The sequence below is a fragment of the Drosophila biarmipes genome, chromosome 2R, assembly GCF_025231255.1.
Source record: "Drosophila biarmipes strain raj3 chromosome 2R, RU_DBia_V1.1, whole genome shotgun sequence".
Taxonomy (NCBI): domain Eukaryota; kingdom Metazoa; phylum Arthropoda; class Insecta; order Diptera; family Drosophilidae; genus Drosophila; species Drosophila biarmipes.
Genome location: NC_066615.1, coordinates 23241738 through 23260900, shown reverse-complemented (window position 1 = coordinate 23260900; position 19163 = coordinate 23241738). Strand labels below are relative to the sequence as shown.

Below are 19163 nucleotides of genomic sequence, written 5' to 3'. Positions count from 1 at the left end.
GCAAATTAATGCACCGCTCAAGCGAACAGCTGGTTTGTGCGTCTCGGCGGTTTTTGTTGAATTTATTTTGGGAAAAGGTTTTGGACTACATTTGCTGCGATGGCAGCCTCAATGGATGAGGATATATCCGCCAACCCGCTGCCCAGCAATGAGGAGGATCCCCTGGCAGAGGAGCGCCTTGGCTTCGTGCGGGAAGTGGGCGCCCAGGCCGTTTGGAGCCTCTCCTCTTGCAAGCCGGGTAAGTTTGGCTTTAGAAATCCCGCACAGAAATTGACTCAAGGTTTTGTCCGTCTAGGATTTGGTGTAGAACGTCTGCGGGACAATATCATGGACACTTACTGGCAGTCAGATGGACAGCTTCCCCACCTGGTCAACATACAGTTCCACAAGCGCACGAACATCAGCCAGATCTACATATACACGGATTACAAGCTGGACGAGAGTTACACGCCATCAAGGATTTCCATACGGTCCGGGACCAACTTTAACGACCTGCAGGAGCTGCAGGTGATGGACCTCACCGAACCCACTGGCTGGGTGCAGATACCTATCAAGGATGGGAATGTCAAGTCGATTCGCACCTTCATGCTGCAGATCGCCGTGATCTCGAACCACCAGAACGGAAGGGACACCCACATGCGCCAGATCCGCATCCACGCACCCGTAGAAGGTAAGCACTATCCCCTGGAGCTCTTTGGGAAGTTCGGAACGGTCGATTTCCAAAAGTTCGCCACCATTCGATGAGGAATACTCGTGGCTTAATCGAAGTCTTTTATTTTTATGTATTTTTCGGGGTATAGAACTGCTAAAATACAACATTTAAAACATTACTTTAGTATTGTATGGATATTTTTGGTGTTTCTAATTAAATGCCCGTTACTTGTATATATAAATCGATCGCAAATAAATATATACCGTCGTCTAAGCTTAAGTACAAATTAACAAACACAATGGAAGTGTAGGAGTTATTATTGTTACTGTTTTATCGCGATACAAATGCAAGATGTGAAAATGAAACGCCAACGAAAGAGTGCAAGACTTATTGCATTGTATATTATTTTGCACTATCCCGAAGATTGTCGTTAATGATTGGTGATTATGTGTTCGCTTTCTTTGCGGCCCTCAGCGTCTTGTAGTGATCCTTCTCCTCGCCGTTCTCGGGTGGCTCGCACTCGTAGGAGGCCTTCATCAAAAGATCCTCGGCTAGCACCTCCGCCTTCAAAAGGTAGGACACGACATTGGGCAGCTGCTCGTAGGGACAGTCCAGTCGTTGCCATTTGCTGAAGTTACGCAGCTGGGTGCCCAGGAGGAGGCACTTCTCAAAGTTCAGGTTTCCGTTGTCCAATCTGAAAGGGTTGATTGTTATTCAACATCTGTGTTGTATTTTACCAAAAGGGAAACTTACTTAGTTTGCTGGCTCTCGTTGATGGCATGCAAATCTTTGAGGAACAGCGAGAAGAAGGGAATGATGGCACGCTCAATTTTGTTGGCCATTTCCCTTTCCGAACGCCAAACAGCAGCCTTCATGGTGGACCGATAGTTAAGAAAGTTCGAGCTGGGATCCATTTGATGCTCTAAGCCCTCGAACTTTGTTGTCTGCACTTTGGCCCACTAAGAAGAGGCTTTGTTAAATTAAACCCAAGTTGAGGTTGAAAAACCCACCGTTTTCTTTAAGCGAGCTATGGCATTCAGATTCAATGCTGTTAAAATGGCCATCAAGCTGTTGAAGTTGCCCGTGTTAAAGCACTCCAGAGCTGTCTCCACCCAGAAGTCGATCATTTGTGCTCTCTGAGACTTTTTGCCCAGCTAAGTGTAACAAAATATTACATTTCATGCTATTGGAATTATGTTTTGCAGCCTCACCTTCAGTATTTCGGTGGCAGTCAAGCAGCTCAGTTGGTTAAACCACTGCACATAGCTGTCGATTGTCACCTGGCTTAAACAATTGGAGCCCAAGGTTCCCGCCGTGGTTTGGCTCATGCAGGATTTAAGCCCATCCTTTTCCAGTACTTCAACAAACTCCTCCAGGCGTATTTGTGACAGATAGGCGTACTCAATGGCATACAGTTGGTGAGCCAATTCAAAGGCACTGCTGCAGTTGTTCAGCACGTTGTCCGTTTTGTAGACATTGGCGGCAAAGCGTTTTAGTGACTTTATACTGCTCTGACGTCCCAAGGAGCTGGCAGATGATTGCTTGGTCAGCAGATACTGTAGTTGGCTTCGTCCCTTTTCGTCTCTTTGTGCCTGAGATTGGGGAATGCCATCTAAAAATGGCGCCATTCCCTTGACCTCACGCTTCTTCTCAAGCTCCTGCAGCAGCATCTCGTGCCGAAAGTCGCTGGGACATGTGTTGAACCAGTGGTTCAGCAGTCGAATCAGGTTGTCCTCCTTTCCCTGGCTCTTGGCAATGATTTCGGAGAGCAGCTCATGCGGTGGCAAAAACAAACGGGCAGAGGTTAAGAACGCAAATTGCATATCAGCATCGTGGCCATTGATCAGCAGGTTGACTAGCGAATCCAGGCTGCCCTGTCTGGGCATGTCTTTGGTGTAAACTGGCGCTGTTTGGCAATCGGGTAGCTCTGTGATCTGCAAGTGTGTCTTCTTCACCAAACAAAGTATTAGTCAAACGGTGATTAACAGTTCTGCAGGACTTACTAGGATAGAAACCGCATCCGCCTCGTCTGCCGAGCTGGGAATGTCGCAATACAAGGAGTCGGTCAAAGTGTCACGTGGATGTGACCAGGGCGCGCTCATGGACACGCTGTGGAAAAGTCCATCGTGGCCGGAGTCGCAGCTACTTATATTCGAGCTCTTGTCCCCTATTGTGGTGGATGAAACGGACCCAATGACCTGGTCAGATCCAGTGATGGCCGAGCTGCTGGACATAAGGGAAGCATTCGAGAAGGTTTGGTTCAGCTGGCGGCCCAAGGGGTCAGCTGGACGGTCGTCCGAGTCTGTGGCCTGCGAGGCGAACGTGGAATTCGAAGTGGTTCGGTATTTTAGGGCATTTTCGGGAGTGGCGCGAGCCAAGGCCGACTGCTGCTTGAGAGGATGCCAGATCTCCTTCTGGTGCGACTGGTGGTTGAAGTTTTCCTTGGTCTCCACTGTGCGTTCGTCCAGGATCTGTCCGTTGCGGGAAACCAGCACCTCTTCCGTAGTGGTGAGAGAGGATTTGACAGTTAAGGAGGTTTCTACCTCGATGGGCTGTTGGGCCAAGCCGGCGCGGAAGAGCAGTTGATTGAGATGCTCCACCGAGGGCATCTGTCCCTCCAGCAGAGCAGCCTTGATGGCACTGGCATCATCCGCGGGCAGGCCATCCAGCTTCACGGGCACTCCGTTGACCAGCAGCACCTCCTCCTGCTGCAGCGAAGACGAGGTTTCGCAGTCCACGATCTTCACATCCTTGCCGAACAGCGACTCCACAGCGTTCAGGATGTCTTCGTCCATGATGGGGTGGGGTATAGGGTTATGGGGACGGGGTGCGGGACACAAGAGGATCTCTGGTGAATCGAGCCTTTCCGGCTGGGTTGGTTATTAAATGCGTTATGACCACAGGGGGACTCTTTGGATTAGTCGCAATGCACATGCTCTACGGAGTACATTTCTGGAAAGGAAGGGGCAAGGGGAGACCTCGATTAGCACACACACAATGGGACCATGGGTCAATGCTACAATGGACAGAGAGACAGGTGATCCGGGGCTTTAGATTCGCGGTCTGGTGACAACGCCCACTTTCCCAAAAGTGGGCTGGGCCTGCTCTTCTGATCAGAACGTCGCTTTTGATGCGGACACACCTGCAGGAACACTGTTGCGCGGTGGCCTTCCATGGGACGCACTGCCGCCATTCGTCACGGCATTTCCCGCCTGCTGCTCATGAAATTCCCTTTGTCGCGCCGCGCCTAATATAGTTTAATTCGCCAATTGATTTAATTTATTTCTATTATTGTTGTCTTCAGCGTGACCGCAACGTTGACGATAGAAAATACCGCTCGCCTTAAAATAAATACCATTTCGGTTTCAAGAAATACCATTTAAATACCACTTATCTAGATAAAGTAGCCTATTCAAATCTGACAGGAGTTTTCCGTTACAGTATGACAGATCTTGTTTATTTACGACTTTCCTTTTTTTCCAAATATTTCACTAAATATTAAAGTAAACCCTTACTTTGTTTTTAAAAAAAAGATATTAGAGATATATATTGTAAATTATATATTTTTTTGTTTTATCAGTAGTGACTTCTGAAAGTTGGTCTCCTTGTCTTTTAGGATTTTGCACTTTAAAATCTGAAAATCTGTGAAGACTTTAAATTCGCAAATTTAAGGGCCGACCCTATTTAGTTCTTCTATATATTTTACTTTATTTGAGAAACTGATGTAACAAAACATTTTCCAATTCTGATGGATGACTTAAACAATTGGATAGGAGCACTCATCAGCGATGAAGCAGAAGTTCTGTCCGCGCGGCAGGCGGAAGTAGCCCTTCTCGCCCCAGGCTACGTCCCACGAGTTCTTGACGATCCAGTAGTCCTTTCCATTCTCTGATCCGTAGCCCACGACGAGGATTGAGTGGTTCGGTTCGCCCTTGTTGCACTCATCGTCGTCATAGATGCCACCGTCGTAGGACTTCAGGGTCTCCAAGCCATTCACGGAGCAGGCCAGGGGCCCCAGGGTGGCAATCACCTTCTTCATCTGCTCCTCGTCCTTGGGCGGAATGGTTGCGAATCCTTCGAGTTTGGCTGCCGACTTGCTGGCGTCGTATTTGCACGTGTCCTTGTTGTCGATGTAGGGATATGCTCCAGCCTGCGACACGCCCTTCTGCACCTCATCGATGAAGCAGAAGGCGGCCTCCTGGAAGCCACCATCGCAGCCAACCAGACCAAAGTCCTCCGTGGGACCACAGTCGACCAGATTCTGCTCGGAGAGCACGGGAAGAGATCCCGTCTTGCGGAAGGTGTGACCCTCGATGGCTCCGATGGTGGCGAAAGCCCAGCAAGATCCACAAGTTCCCTGGAACTTCACGGGGGTGACACCACCATGCTCACGCCAATCGAAGGAATCCGGAACGGGTCCTGGCTTCAGGCTCACCTCCTTCAAACTGGAGGCAGCTCTAGCTCTGTGGGCGGGATTGGCGGTTATACAATCGATAACCGGAAGTAGAAAATCAGGAGGCACACTTACTTAGCAGCTGGATCCCTCCTCAGACCGGTCAACTGCTTCAGGAACTCGGAGTGGGTCAGGTCAGCGAAGGCATTCACAGCCTGCTTGAAGGAGGCAGTTCCCCGGGCGAAGGCCTCGTTTCCGGCATCCACCAGATTCTTGGTCGCCGCAAAGGCGGTCTCGTGGAGAGCCCTATCGGCGGCATTGAGGTAGGACTTTCCGGATTGGGACTGTGAATGGACAGCAGTTTTAGTACTCTATTTAGGGGGATGACACCCTGCACATCTCACCAGGAAGTCACCGAAGCTCTGGACATTAGAGAGGAAAGGCACTTTGGGCACAGCACTTGCGAAGTTGCTCACAGCACCCTGAATGCCCGCTGCTGCATTGTTGGCCAGGTTACCAAGGCCTCCCCCAAGACCTCCTCCGAATCTGCCTCCTCCGAAACCGAGCTGGGCAGAGACCGCAGCGAATAGGAGTGGAAGGACCAACAGAAGCCTCATTCTGATCTGCGAAAGAAACGATTGATCGACGGTTGAGTGTAAGCGGTTCCAACTGGTTTCCCATGTTTAACGTTTACGACGGTCTATTAAGAGCGGGGAACTACGACTGATCTTTGCGTTGTAATAATTGCTTTTAATGCTTATCAGCCGATGCAGTCGAGTAGTATATAGTATGCGCGGGCTTCCGAGGAACTACCTTCCAATAGACTAACCTTACGCGCTCACACGGTCCACACAAATGTTTTGGCTCGGCCGGCGGACAGAGCTTATATAGCTAATGGACTATTGAGTTTCAGGCTTTAAACTGGCCAACCTCGCCCCCACCCGAACCAATCAGATCCATAAATCCCAAGTCCAGTGACTCGGAATTATACAGAAATCGAAACGCGTTGATTATACACATATGTGCTATAAGTGGCGATGTTCGCTGAGTGGTTTGGGAACTCGTCTGGCTTCATTAGCTCTATGTAAGATGGTTCTGAATTCAGAATCAGAATACACGTAGATGAGCACTGAGCAAATTAGAACTGAATCTAGTTTGGGGCAGATGTATAAAACCCAAATACACGAACAATAAAAAGGAATATAACTCTTGACTATTTGGCTCTTATGTCAGCAATCACTACGCATTTCGATGTTTCTACCTCGGTGCACTGGTGTTTTATCTCGCTGATTCCCGTTTGCAATTAGCACTCTTAATCCCTTTCAAAGTCGCACTTTGATAACGCTTCGCTTCAGGAAAAACCGGAACTCGGCCGAAAACCCGTTGTTCGAGTAAATTAAATATTACGCGATTTTTAACTGCACAGGGGCCAAAATTCGGCTTTAAAAGCAAAACACGCCTGAGTTCCGTTTCCAATAAATCAAAATGCTGTTAATACAGGATCCTTATCAATCCTACCGCTTATAACCAACCTTTCCGGACGATGGCTCCTCACAATGTTTTGGAACCGTCCAGGTCCGAGCTTTTATAGAAACTTTTCGGGACAGAGGCGTGGCCAATTAATGTATTGTAGTACTTATTAGAACCTCTTTAATATATGTGAACCTGAATAAAAACCACAAACACGAGCTGGTCTTTGCATGCATATTAAAGCCCTGTCACACATACTGATGTTAATATCACACTCCATCGATAAATTTTGTTTTTAAAAATTTATAATCAGAAAACAGTAGCAGTCCTATAAAGAAATTTCTCCGATTCTCAGAAGAGTTTCTGGTGTAAGTATATTTTTGATACTTCTTCATTCGTTACCCCTGGGGGTTCCCCCATATGTCTAAGAAAACAGGTTTTTTATCGAAATTGGGTGACCACAAGGTAATTATGTCAAAGCAAACATGAATATTTATAATGCTTAAGCTTGTTTATAGCGGCGACAGAGCAAATGGAAATGATTTAATTTAATGTTGTGTATATTAACTTAATAGATTAACGTTTAGGGTATTTCGTATCTAAAACAGATGCTAACAAATTTGAGCTCATATTTTCAATTGCAAAATAGAATAGGATATAAGATATGAGATAGGGATAGAATAGTTTTTGGCGCGCTGCAAAGGGACAACCATTTTACTGACGATCCAAAATTTCATAATTTCATATCTTTAAGTCCCCGCTCTTTCAGTGAATCCTCTATAGTCAACGAATAGTACATCCTTAGCCAAACGTTTGGTTGTACAAATTATTTTGGTTGTACATACATAAATTAAATAGTCACAAGATCCAGCGTGATTTACCAGTCGATAGAGCTTAATCCAAAAATTTCCCAATCAGCCAGGTGTACTGCTCCGAATCCCACAATAATATTTTACTGACTAATTAAGAATCGCCCATCGCATTTTAAGTGTTCCAATTAATCACATTTAGCATTTTTTGTTACATACAGTATTTTTTGAATTGCGAGACTTGTTGAATAATTTAAGTTCGTGAATTATTAAGCCACAAACAGAGCCAAAAAAAACAGCATCTGTTCCAAAGCAACTTGTCTGATACATACAAAAAATGACATATTTTGTGGTTTTAAACACTGTTTATGGGCTTTGTTCAATATTTTTGGGCGAGAATTATTAAATTTCCAAGAAATCAAAGTAAATTTAAATTAAATAAATATATATTATAAATTGTTCCCAGCTGACTATAAATACTTTTTAAGAACGCAACAGATTTTATTTATAAGGATTTAACATTCTAATAGTTATTAGACTAATTAATTTAGTAGTGTTCCTAGAGATCTATCCACTCTTGCGACGTCTGGTCTGTCCCGGTCGCGATTCCTGGGCTTCATGGATGGGAGTGGCCTCTGGCAAGAGGATAATGGGTTTTCCCAGATCCACCGGAGGTTGCGCCCAGTTTTTAGTCATAGGAAAGCGCTAAAAATGTAGAGGTCGTGAGTAATTAATTTAAAATCTTTTTGAAATACCCACCCCACTGGGTCCATTAACAGATCCATGTCCGACCTGGGGAAGAGCCAGGGAAAAAGCCAAAGTCGCCAGGAAAGTCAGAACCAGGATTACTTTCATTGTGGGCTGGTAGGGATGTGGATATGGTTTGCGAGGCAACTGTTGGGTAACTGATGATGCTGCACTCGGATGGTATTCCCTTATATAATACCGCCCAGTCGAACCTTGTCCTGCGTTTGCTTCCGGAACTTCCGAGAGTGAGGGCAACTGAATAATTTGTGCACTCGCCTGGCTGTTTAAAAATAACCCCATATCGAGCACTCTTGCTTTCTGGAGCTGCTGCCGCGATTCCCCAGAGATTCGTCCAGGTTGGGGCATTTCCAGTTAGCAGTTTCTTACTGTTCTCGGGTTCTCGGGTATTCTTGGAGCTTCTTGGAGAACAAAAAAGGAGAATGTAGCAGCCAAGAAGCGAAGAACCAAAGAACCTTTTTATATTCGTTCGTTGGACCCTGCTATACATTTCAAGGTTGTCTTGGCATCTGCTGCTGGCATATACCATATAGGATGCCTCTATACACGCATTCAGTGGTGTGTGCTTCTTTCATTAACCACTTTCAGCAACAACAACGTAGGCACAACAGCAACAACATCAGTCAACAGAACTTCAAACGAAGTCAGTCGTCTGCGCATGCGCGAAGGTGGAGCTCGAGATGAGGATGAAGAGAAGACCAAGACCGGGATGAAGCAGCAGGTGGGCAGGGATGGGGCAAGGGTACACAGAAAAAACTGTTTATCAACAAAAAAGTTTAATGTTTTTTTGAATTTATATTCATGGAAACATGACTGGCGAGCGTTTTGTGATAAGCTAACTCGATATTACCTTTATCTTCATTTCCTCAAGAACGTTTCTTCTCGAATAAGTGAGAACACGTGAGATTAAGAACATTTTTTTTCATGAATTCTTCGTTCTTAATTTTCTAAGTGTAGTATCTTGGGCAGGGGCCCCTTTGGACCTCTGGTTAATGTGTGCTGGGGCCAAAGTCCCAAGCCTCAACTCCCATCTCCAGCTCCATCTTCATCTTCATCCAATTGTTGAGCGACACCGACACACATAAAACTTGATGTGATGCGTCTGCGTCTCGGAATCCTCTTTAAATTAAGAAAGATGATTTGCAGATTTGAATGCAGACACGGACATGGACACATGGGCATCGTGATGTAAGCCCACCGAGGAATTTATTTATTCTTTGGCCGCTGGCTCTCGGAGTGCAATAAAATTCCACGGCACACACTTCAGTTTTTAGAGCCTTAGCAGTTAATTTACGATTATTGGCTTTCATCTTCGTTTCGACCAGGCCAAATAAATCCCCCGGACTGGTTTATGATTTGCGCTGGGCCATGGTCAAGGCGCGCCGTTATGAGATACATCTTCGGGAAGGCCAGTGCCTCTGGGATTATAATCAATGATTGAAAAAAAGATATTTCACTTTGGGGCTTTTCTTGAGGCAGCCATGATAAGATCGTTTTGTGGGGTTTACTTGGGGAACCTTAAGTGCCTTAATGGGTTTTCCGCGTAGCTCATAAAAATATTACTACTTCCCTAATTATTTGTTTCACAAAACCCTCGCTAGAACGCATGACACCTCATAGATATACCCGTAAGGGCTACCCCAATTCCACGAGCTCCATTTAGAAACACCATCAGCTTGTTTACTTATTACGTTTATTAATCAAGAGTTTCCTTTTTGTGGTGGTTGTCATACAATTAAAGCATACAATACATATATTTATATTTAAATATAGATTAATGTCTTAGCTCCTTTAATCTCTTGCTGGATCGTCGATTTCAGAGGGGTCATCTGTTGGCCTCGGGGTCCTCAGAGAGAAGCGTCATTTTCGGACATGTCCGGCCGGCTCTCGAAAATGGACGTTCCTCAGTGGAACCGGGATAACCTGGATAGATGAGAAGCCCCGACCCAAAACACACACACAACTTAAGTTATTTGGGGACTGCCTAGTTGTTGGCCCCCAGCGGCTTGCCCAGGACCCGCATGGCATTGGAGTAGTCCGAGTCGATCTGCGGGATGATCTGCTGCTCGTTGGGCCGCAGGGTGCGTATCAGATCGTTGAGGGAGAGGGAGGACTGGGGCGTAAGCTCCTCCTTGGGCTGCAGCTCCTGGGAGCTGGCCATCTTCTGGAAGTCCTGTGCGATCTGCTTGATGCGCTCCTCGATGGCGGCAGCCGGGGACTCCGTGGAGCTGGGGAGGATCAGGGGCACGCTCTCCTGAACGGGAGCAACCGGGGATTCGTTCTCCGGCTCGGTTTCGCCCTCAGCCTCCAGCTCGTGCTCCCCATCCGTATCCGAGTCGTGCTGCGAGCTCTCGTTTTCCTCAGCCGCCGCAGGAGCTGGTGCAGAGTCCGTCTCCGAGTCCTCAGCCTGGTCCTGATCCTGATGCTGCAACTGCTGCTGCACCTCTTCAATGGAGTGCATCTCGGGATGCAGTTCGTTGTCGGTCAGGGGAAACACGTGCTCCTTGATGTCCCCATCGTTGCCCAGCTCACGGGCGTGTTCCTCGAAATTCTCATGCTCCTCGTGCTCCTCCTCGCCCTCCTCCTCAACCTCGTGGTCGTCGTGCTCCTGGTCCTCCACATCCACATCGGCGGAATCCGTATCGGGCAGGGAGCGGTCATGGTTCAGCTTGAAGGACATGAAGGAGGGCTGCTGCTGCGAGGAGCTGGCATCGTCGATCAGTCGATGGCCCACAGCTGGCGAGGACTTGGCCTTGGCGGCGTTGTACATGGCTCCGCTGGTGGACATCAGCAGGGGCAGCGGGGTGGTGGTGGCGGCCACATGCAGGTTCATGAGGGAGGCTGGAGTCCTGGGGGTGGTCGAGGTGATGGGACGTCTAAATCGCACAGCATTGGCGTGGAGAAAGAACAAGAAGAGTTTTAGTTGACGATCTCTGACTCGGGGGCGGTTCTAGGCGAGGTTAGTGCGAAAGTTGCTTAGCCTAAGTTAGTTAGTTGAACACAAAATCATCATGACAACAGCAACGACAACGACAGCAACGAGAGCGATACAACATCTAAGGAAGCTAAGCCCCAAACCACCAAACAAAATACGTTTCTGGCGCTCATATGGGATGTTCCTCAAAAGCCAATGCAATCTTAGGGGATCCCTAGGGAATATCACTCCAACTGTCCTGACTTTAAACCTTTTAATTTAGAATAGGTAATATTTTACTTTAAAGTTAACTGTGGCGCTAAACAAGTACAACTTTCTATTGAATTAAACAGAAAAGTTTGATATGGGGCTCACAAAGAGCTTCTTGAATTCACATTTCTAACAACACGATTCGGGTGGCTCTTTTTCAGTGATATTTAAGGCTCCTAGCATTGAAGGATTGCATTAACTTTCTCTGTTCTGGTCATCCCATTGGCGTCTACAAGGCAGTGTTCTCTTTGTCGATATTTTTCGAATCTTTAAGGTTTCAATCAGGTTTGAGCGGAGTTTCGGCCATCCCATGTTTTGGCGTGGCTCATAGAACTTGGAGTGGCGTTAGTAAGAAGTCGCATTAGTCTTTAGATGTACATATGCATATAGATTGTGTGTGTAGTTATGTAGATTGGTTACGATTTGGGGTTTAGCTCACCTATTGGTTCGTTCTTTGCAAATTCTGTTTTGGGAACCGAAATCGGATTCGCACTCTGTCAATGTCTGTGTGTGTGTCTCAGTGTGTGTGTGTCTGTGTGCTTGTGGTCAACTAAAATAATCCTTGCGTAATCTCTTGATTTGGGCTGCGTTTAAGTTACAGTTTAGGCTTCAGTTTGTTTTATCTGGTATCTGGTATAAATACGTTTTGCTTTACTTAATTAGGGACATTTGTTTAATTGCCTCGGGCGGGCAGCTCGTATAGCGAATTAATTAACGTTAATTATAGCATAATTTGTTTATTGCATTATCAATATTCTTAGTTCCTCCTCCAATCAGTGCTCCTAATGTCTGTTCTCAGTGATTGCGTGTTTTTGTGGTTGGTGGTAGAGTTGTGGAGTTATGTGGAGTTAGGTGGAGTGGCTCCGCGGTCAAGTGTCCTTACCCCTGCGCCGACGAGACGGGGATGCTGCCGTAGTTGTAGTAGTAGCAGCGGGTCTGCTCGCAGATGAAGTCCTTCACGGCGGAGCAGTCCTCGGGCATCCACTTGAGCGTGGGCTGCTTCAGGATAACGCAGCCCTTCTCGGCGCCACTGCTGCTGTAGATTGGAGGCGGGAACGGAGAGGAGGTCGATGTAGATCGGTTTGGTTAGGTGGGCGGGAGTCACAGAGAAGGGAAGCTGTTCTGTACTCATCTAATCGTTTTATAAAAATGATAGTATGGTATGGCTTCTTGTCATAGCACTTCTCAGCCGGGATTTGATTCAAATTCAGTATCCCATTCGTTATACTTCCCCTTCTCTGTGCTCCATTGGATTAGGACTACTTACCTGTCGCGGGCGGTGCGCTGGGGAGAGGTGTTGCTATTGTGATCGACGGGATCGAGCAGACCGGCCTGGATGGCGTCCGCCGAGTTCTCGAAGAAGTCGAACGTGGCGTTGAAAGGCAAGCCAGTGCTCATCCATAGGAACATGCCCGTGCCCAGGCGATTGCCGGAGGTCCAGAAATCGTAGTTGCCGTAACCGGCGTTCTTCAAGTACGTGGTCATCGACTCGGCCTTCTCCTTCGTCTCGAAGGAGGCCAGTTGGAGGCCCAACGAACGGCAGTACTGATAGGCCAGGAAGTAGTTGAGCTCCGGGGAGTAGGGGTTCATTCGGCTGATGAAGTACTGCACTCCATCTAAGTGGATCGTCGTGATGCGTTGACCTGTGGCGATTCAAGACAACACGATTGAAAATCAACTAATTTTAGTTTTACAAGATCCTTGATGAGTCTAATGGCTAAGAAATACAAGCTGACCCGTGAAGACCTAAGACCTATCCAGTTTGTCGAGCCATATGACTAGCTCGCCTTGGGTTGATGAACCCTCCTCCCCAAAGTATCTGTGAGTTTCGAACGCAATTGGAATCGCAATGCGTAACCGAAACAGCGCAAACGGTAACGGTTTCAACTGCGGACATCGCATGCGTAATCGCAGAAACATCATTAAATAGGATTACCAAAAAAGTGGCTAGCCATCGTTGGGCCCACTCCATAAGAAAGAAGAACAGAACTTTGGAACCCCGGATCGGACGCGTGATTCACAGTGGTGGTAATGATGATGATGACCAGGAGCATTTACGAGGTTTCTGACCCCTGGCGGCTAATTACCCGAAATCCCAAATGGGAATCAAGGTGCTGATGACATTAATTAGCCCGCTGGCCAGTCCGAAATGAAGAGACGAAGAATCTTGAGTAATAGCTGACCCGAGAAGTAAGGTGAAGTCTTAAAATAGGTCTGCGAGGCTGGGAACAATGCAAGATGACAGTGACTTTGGGTTGGGACTTAGTTTCGGTTCGGGGCATCAGGTAGCCGAGGGACAAAGACCTTGGCCCTCTCGGAAGGTATCTCTGCGTACACACATACCTGTGGGTACTGGCCCTTGCAAAGCGGCTCAAAAGATAAACACAAATACCAGTGCGAGTACTTTGCTTTCCAGCCGATTCAACGAACCCTCCTTAGACACTTGGCCATTTATGGCACTTGTCGTGGATGGACATGGGATATGGGATATGGCATAGGGGACATGGGACATGGACAGGTTCCTAGACATCCACAGAGTGCCAGTGTTTGAGCACACGCACATCGTTGTGTGTACTTTGCTCGTATGTGAAATTATTTCCGGCGATTTAAATGCAAGACACACAAAGTCAACTCAAGCCTCTGCCCGATCAGACTGATAGACAAGTGGAGAAGACGTTGAAGATTTATGAATGAAAAGATTTCGGGGCTTACTTATTATGCGTTCGGGCTGCTTAGGTTTCCAGCTGCCCAATAAGAGTAACGACCACGCCATGATATCATAAGCTCAGCGGGCAGATAAATTCCTAAATTTCATTTTAATGGGCCAATTTCGGCTTGGGGCTCGGGGGATCGGATTCGATCCAAGCACTAATTTCAAACTAAATCGCATTCGAAATGGAGGAGAACTGAGGCACTCGGCTTAGAAGATAACGAGCCCGTCCCAATTGCAGTTAATTTGACACTGACTTTGTGAATTCGACTGCGGGATTGGGACCAAGAGCAAGAGCGAGACCAAGAGCCAGAGCCAGATCGAGATCGGAATCGGGATCGGGATCGGGATAGGTAACCCCATAATTGGGCAGGGAACTGGCCTGCAGCTCTCGAGCACCATAATTTCCGAAGGTAATTACGCTTGGCCAGCGATAGATCGCGAATCTAGCACGTCTCTAATGATGCAGTCAAAGTCAATGCTGGTGTTTCCAAGGGGATCTGATGGGATCTGGCGTGGATGCTGAAGCCGATGCCACTGCCGGAGGATGCGGCTAACTCTGGTTATTTGTTGGCACCTAACGTCCCTCGGGCCAGTTAGCAGGCAAATCATTATAATGGAGATGGCGACTGGGATAAGCAGAGGGAAATTGATAAAAAAGCCAGTTTGTCCGGAATCGGGAATGGGAATGGGAACGGGAACGGGAACAGTCCTGGAGGGTAATCGATGAGAAGAGGGCTCCCAGCGAAGAGGGAAGACAGGGGAATCGATGCAAAAACACTGGGCAAACTTAATGACTGCGACTCCGATTCGGATGTAATGATGGGAATGCATCATTCGTTTCGCCTGAAACTCTTTTCTTTTTCCTCTTTTTTCAGGCCGGGCTGGATCTTTTTTGCAGTTCTTCAGAACCTCTTTTGTTTACTTGTTAAATGGGAGAAGGTAGGAATAATTACAGGGTTTCTTGGAGATTGAATTATCATTGACGGACAGGGGTAAGCCGCCAATTAGCAAGGCACTTGCAGACGCGGAGGATAAAAACTTAATTATTCCTTTCTTAAGTTCTGAGAAAATTTATAATTTGCTTGGCAGCTAGTCACGCTTGAAAAGAAGTCTGCACTTACAGATTTATTAACTATCTGTTTTTTTTTGCGAGTACGCTAGGGCTAGGTTTGTGAGAAAAATATTAGGGAAAAATACAGTTTATTAAATATTTTTATTTAAAGGACTAATCGAATAGCTGATCTTACAGTCTTTTAAACTGCATTAATTTTTAGTACTTCGAACAATCTTTAACATGTTACTAACCTACTACTGATTCTGAATCCTTTTGACTGAACCTGAGTAGAGAAACCAAACCCAGTAGGAACGTAATTGAAACCGGAAAAACAGAAGTGGCTACCTCCTGCCAGAAAATGAATCAAAATTCAGGGACTTTACTAACCTGCAGCGCATGCCAGGAGGCTCAGCAGGCAGAAGAGTACGATTTTGGCCATCTTTTCTTCGGGTGGCTGGATTGCTGGGAGCGCGGAGCACTATCTGATTGCCACTGGCGACGGTCGGGGAGTACGAATCGGGTTCTCAGCGTTTCGGGGACGCGCGTTCGAGGTGGTTCTAAGGAGTGTTTGGAGCTCGGAGCTTGGAGTTTGGAGTTTGGAGTTCAGCACTTCACGTCGCGTTCACTGCAAGCCTTCGTCGTCGACTGATCGCTCAACTGATCAGGCCAATATCACGCAGCCGCGAATGTCCGCCAAGAAGAAGTCGGGAATGGTTGGCCAAGAAGAGCCGAAGAGGCCAAGAACGACGATCAGACTCGCTGCTTCTGCTTCCAGAACCCCAGCGATTCCAGTTCCAGTTTCCTCTTCCAGTCGGCACACACACACTCAGCCCGACTCACAGGCAGATGCAGATACAGATACAGATACAAATACAGTACGGACTTCGAGGCAGCGAGTTGGGTTAATCCTTGGATCCCGAAATTGGAATTGGTAATTGGAAACTCGAGATCCGCTGAGCTTCTGTTCTGGCCAAGTTAGCGCTGCTAAGTGTCGCTTGGTGCCGATAGCAGTTAGCTTAAGAAGGAAATTGCTGGCTGAAAAACGGGAAAAGACGGGGAAAGACCGTGGAGAGAAAGAAGAAATAGCCGAATCGGACAGAACCAACTATTTGCTTATTTCATGGATGTGATTGGAAATTGGCCTCGCTGTGCGTCTGTGTGAGTGCGAGTTCTTCCTGTCTTTCGTGGTGTGTGTGGGCCGAAGTCAGTGCTAGACAAAGAGCGCAATAAACCAAAGGCACAAAGCGGGCTCAAACCGAAATATTAATACACGGGGAGAAATTGTTAGCCCTTTTAAAAATGAGAACTTTAACTATATTATATTTTTTCGAAATTCGGAAGAGTTTCTGTGAGACGATCCTGGTAGTTTTGAGAACTCTTGAAAAGGTCTCTAAAGGTATGCAACGATATATTTTTAGATCAGCAAGTGGAAGACCGAGAACCAAAGTTCTCATTTACTGCATACTTTCAGATACATTTTAGATTTTTGGGGGCGTGTAGCGTTGGATTGTGTTAGAGCTCGACTCTAAGCCAGTCTAATAGCGTTTGAGCTGCTGTTATGTGCGATGGCACTGAGGGACTTCGAGGTGTAAAGGTGCTCCTGATACCTTTTTTTCCAGTGCCCCTCACACCTATGCCTACCTCGACTGCACGTCGCCGTCATCGTTCCAATGGGAGTCAGAGCCGCGGCCGACGGCTCAGCTGGCGTCGACGGCGGCGTCGGCGGAGAGTCATCGCAGTCCATTGTTAGTTTTGTTCTTTCTCCCACAACGACGCTTTGGTTTCGGGTTCTCCTGCTGGTCTTTCTTCGCCTTCGCCACGGTCTTACCTGTAGGGCTCGCTGCACGTTCTTCCCCGGCCACCCCCTGAAGGCCCTGCAGGCCCCTCTGGAACCCCCCACCGCCACCGCCACCGCCACCGCCACCGCCACTCTTCCATGAACCCAACGCAATGTGGTTCCATTTCCATTAATTTGGTGCGCTATCGCGCCGTGGAGTCGCCCGTGGAACCGAACTCGCTGCTTTCTGCGGTTTCGGTTGGCTCTTTTACTTACATATTTTTGCTGGAAGCGTGAAGTGTAATAATGATCTTCTGCTTTGCATTTTGACAATATTTCTTTTCTGCGGGTGCCAGCCGCAAAGCACGACTTCCACTCCTCCATTTTCCACCACCACCTCCGTCCACCGAAAATATGATAAATGTGTGCATGTGTAATTAAAGGCACCTCCTTGGCTTCTTTCCGCCGTCTGTGGCTACTGCCTCGCAGCTTTCTAATTAACCTTGGAGCGCGGAGAAGGATAAATATTGGTTTAATGATTATTAATAACCGAGGGTTCTGAGTGGCTTAGGGAAAATTAGCCACCAATTAAGCGCGGGTTTAAGGGAGAGCACTTTACACGGGAAAAAAGAGAGGGTTCACAGCATCATCGCCCCAAGAATTTTACAGCATTTTGGAACGTTCAGCATATTATTTAGAACAAGAGATGTATGCTAAATGAAACATAGAGCTGCAACCCAGAAATGTGTGTCAGTGGAATCAGAGCTTAATATTTCGGTGTCCCAAGCCAGGGGGCCTAGCTCCGAGATACATTTATTCGTGTCCATAGATACTATCCAGGCGTGCATAATTGATCCCTGCTCCTACGGCTCGTGGAGCACTCCCATCTCGCCTTTATCACTCTTATTTAATTCTGGTTCGGCTCCGGCTTAACCAATAGTTAATCCCATTGGACACATCGCCGATCGACGGTTGCAGGCTATAATTATGAACGCGTTCGGCTAAACATAATAATGGCCAAGTGATTAACAGTCATGGGAAATGAATTGCCCGCCATTTCCCAGTTGGGCGGGGAAGGATCGGTGGATCGGTGGATGGGTGGATGGCTGCACCGGTGGGTTGGGTGGTGCGACTGCTGCTGAAAGCCTGTGCGTGCCCAGTGCAATCGAAAACTCTATCGCGAGTACAACGCACCGAGATTTTGGCCCTTCGTTTTGGCTGGCATTTCGTTGGTAAAGCTGCCGCCGGGCGGACGCCGACGCCGACGACGAGGTTGACGGCGACGCGACTGCGAGGCACAGTGGAGCCTAATGTGACCGACGCGGCTGCTGGTCGGGCTCCTTGCAATCTGGATTTCTGGATTTTCCACCAGGCTCTGTGGGGGGAGGGGCTTGGATGGCCTTCGCCTTTAACAGCATTCATCCATCTATACTCGCGGCCGCCGCAGCTTCTTCTTAGCTTGATCTTCTGATCCTCACCATTTGTATTTGTGTGGGGACCTGCACTGGAATAAATCTGGTTCTTAAATTGGGCAGCCTGCTATAGCTACAACATAATCTCCTGCATTTCTCCTTCAAGTTTCAAGGTTTTGTACAGGACATCACTTCTAGTAACTTCGAATAGAATCCTGAGCCAGCCCCGCCAAGACGTAAAGTTTTTTTTCCAGTGTATGTGTGTTCCTGGCTTCGTCGCCGCTGTCGTCTTCTGCTGCTTCTCCGGCCGCCTCCCCCTACTCTTCCTCTTCCTGCCCCACCTCCTGTTCCCATTTCATTGCTAGTTGCTGTTCTTGTTCCTGTTGCTCGTTGTTTTTGGTCTAAAAATAAACTCGGCACCAGATTGAGGAATTTAATTCGCCTTTTGGTAGAAATCCTCGACTTTGGCTCTTGCCAACGGACTTTGGCTGCTCTTTGGCTCTTCTCCCGTCGTCCTCCAGCTCCGCCTGCTCCTCCTGCTCCTCTTGCTCCTCCTGCTCCTCCAGCTTCCTCCGCCGTCCCTGCTCTTCGCCCCAGGTGCGTTTCTGGGTGTGTGTGAGCTGCTCCTGTGTATCCACATCCATTTTAGCGTCAAGTTTAGCGATGATGCTGACGATGACGACATGGACATGGCATCTAGCTCAAGGTGTACAGAAAGAAAACTTGGTAACTTGGGATCTCAATGATCTACAAAATATATCGATTGAGAGCGGTGTGATTTGAACCTTGGGTTGTCACTAGTCTGTTATTACGAAAAGGAACTCAAGCTTCCGTCAATTGATCTTCAAATATCTTCAAAGATCTATAAATCATTATACATATATTCTGAACTATATTTCAGGGTCGAGATAATGTTCTTCAGAAACTTTTTCTC

The 19163-nt window shown here is 47.4% G+C and overlaps 6 protein-coding genes across 9 annotated transcripts; 1 reads left to right on the top strand and 5 right to left on the bottom strand.

Moving 5' to 3' along the window:
- Positions 1-3: 3 nt before the first annotated feature.
- Positions 4-830, top strand: LOC108022468 (anaphase-promoting complex subunit 10). Its single transcript, XM_017091418.3, has 2 exons — positions 4-238; positions 296-830. Exons 1-2 carry the CDS (start codon positions 100-102, stop codon positions 742-744), a joined length of 588 nt encoding a protein of 195 aa, XP_016946907.1. The 5' UTR covers positions 4-99; the 3' UTR covers positions 745-830.
- LOC108022467 (ras-GEF domain-containing family member 1B) lies at positions 759-3973 on the bottom strand. 2 transcript variants are annotated; one of them, XM_017091416.3, is made up of 6 exons: positions 3795-3973; positions 2656-3604; positions 1864-2601; positions 1663-1806; positions 1406-1611; positions 759-1346 (listed from the first exon to the last, which is right to left on the bottom strand). In XM_017091416.3, the coding sequence occupies exons 2-6, from the start codon at positions 3445-3447 to the stop codon at positions 1097-1099; spliced, it is 2130 nt and encodes a 709-aa protein (XP_016946905.1). In that variant the 5' UTR covers positions 3448-3604; positions 3795-3973; the 3' UTR covers positions 759-1096. The 2 variants fall into 2 exon arrangements, with proteins under 2 accessions (XP_016946905.1, XP_016946906.1); XM_017091417.3 differs by having other exon boundaries at positions 1864-2598.
- A 362-nt stretch (positions 3974-4335) lies between these two features.
- LOC108023075 (procathepsin L) lies at positions 4336-6021 on the bottom strand. The gene is made up of 4 exons (XM_017092326.3): positions 5875-6021; positions 5450-5668; positions 5181-5389; positions 4336-5115 (listed from the first exon to the last, which is right to left on the bottom strand). Exons 2-4 carry the CDS (start codon positions 5660-5662, stop codon positions 4410-4412), a joined length of 1128 nt encoding a protein of 375 aa, XP_016947815.1. The 5' UTR covers positions 5663-5668; positions 5875-6021; the 3' UTR covers positions 4336-4409.
- Positions 6022-7804: 1783 nt separating this feature from the next.
- On the bottom strand, positions 7805-8886 carry LOC108022430 (uncharacterized). Its single transcript, XM_017091315.3, has 2 exons — positions 8084-8886; positions 7805-8029 (listed from the first exon to the last, which is right to left on the bottom strand). The coding sequence occupies exons 1-2, from the start codon at positions 8435-8437 to the stop codon at positions 7892-7894; spliced, it is 492 nt and encodes a 163-aa protein (XP_016946804.2). The 5' UTR covers positions 8438-8886; the 3' UTR covers positions 7805-7891.
- Positions 8887-9765: 879 nt separating this feature from the next.
- LOC108023098 (nucleolin) lies at positions 9766-15759 on the bottom strand. 3 transcript variants are annotated; one of them, XM_017092360.3, is made up of 4 exons: positions 15428-15759; positions 12541-12916; positions 12157-12306; positions 9766-10965 (listed from the first exon to the last, which is right to left on the bottom strand). In XM_017092360.3, the coding sequence occupies exons 1-4, from the start codon at positions 15477-15479 to the stop codon at positions 10074-10076; spliced, it is 1470 nt and encodes a 489-aa protein (XP_016947849.1). In that variant the 5' UTR covers positions 15480-15759; the 3' UTR covers positions 9766-10073. The 3 variants fall into 3 exon arrangements, with proteins under 3 accessions (XP_016947849.1, XP_016947848.1, XP_016947850.1); XM_017092359.3 differs by having other exon boundaries at positions 12157-12309; positions 15428-15725; XM_017092361.1 differs by lacking the exons at positions 12157-12306; positions 12541-12916; positions 15428-15759 and adding an exon at positions 11713-12150.
- A 107-nt stretch (positions 15760-15866) lies between these two features.
- On the bottom strand, positions 15867-16803 carry LOC127011073 (uncharacterized). The gene is made up of 2 exons (XM_050888243.1): positions 16682-16803; positions 15867-16075 (listed from the first exon to the last, which is right to left on the bottom strand). Exons 1-2 carry the CDS (start codon positions 16782-16784, stop codon positions 15867-15869), a joined length of 312 nt encoding a protein of 103 aa, XP_050744200.1. The 5' UTR covers positions 16785-16803.
- Between the last annotated feature and the right edge of the window lie 2360 nt (positions 16804-19163).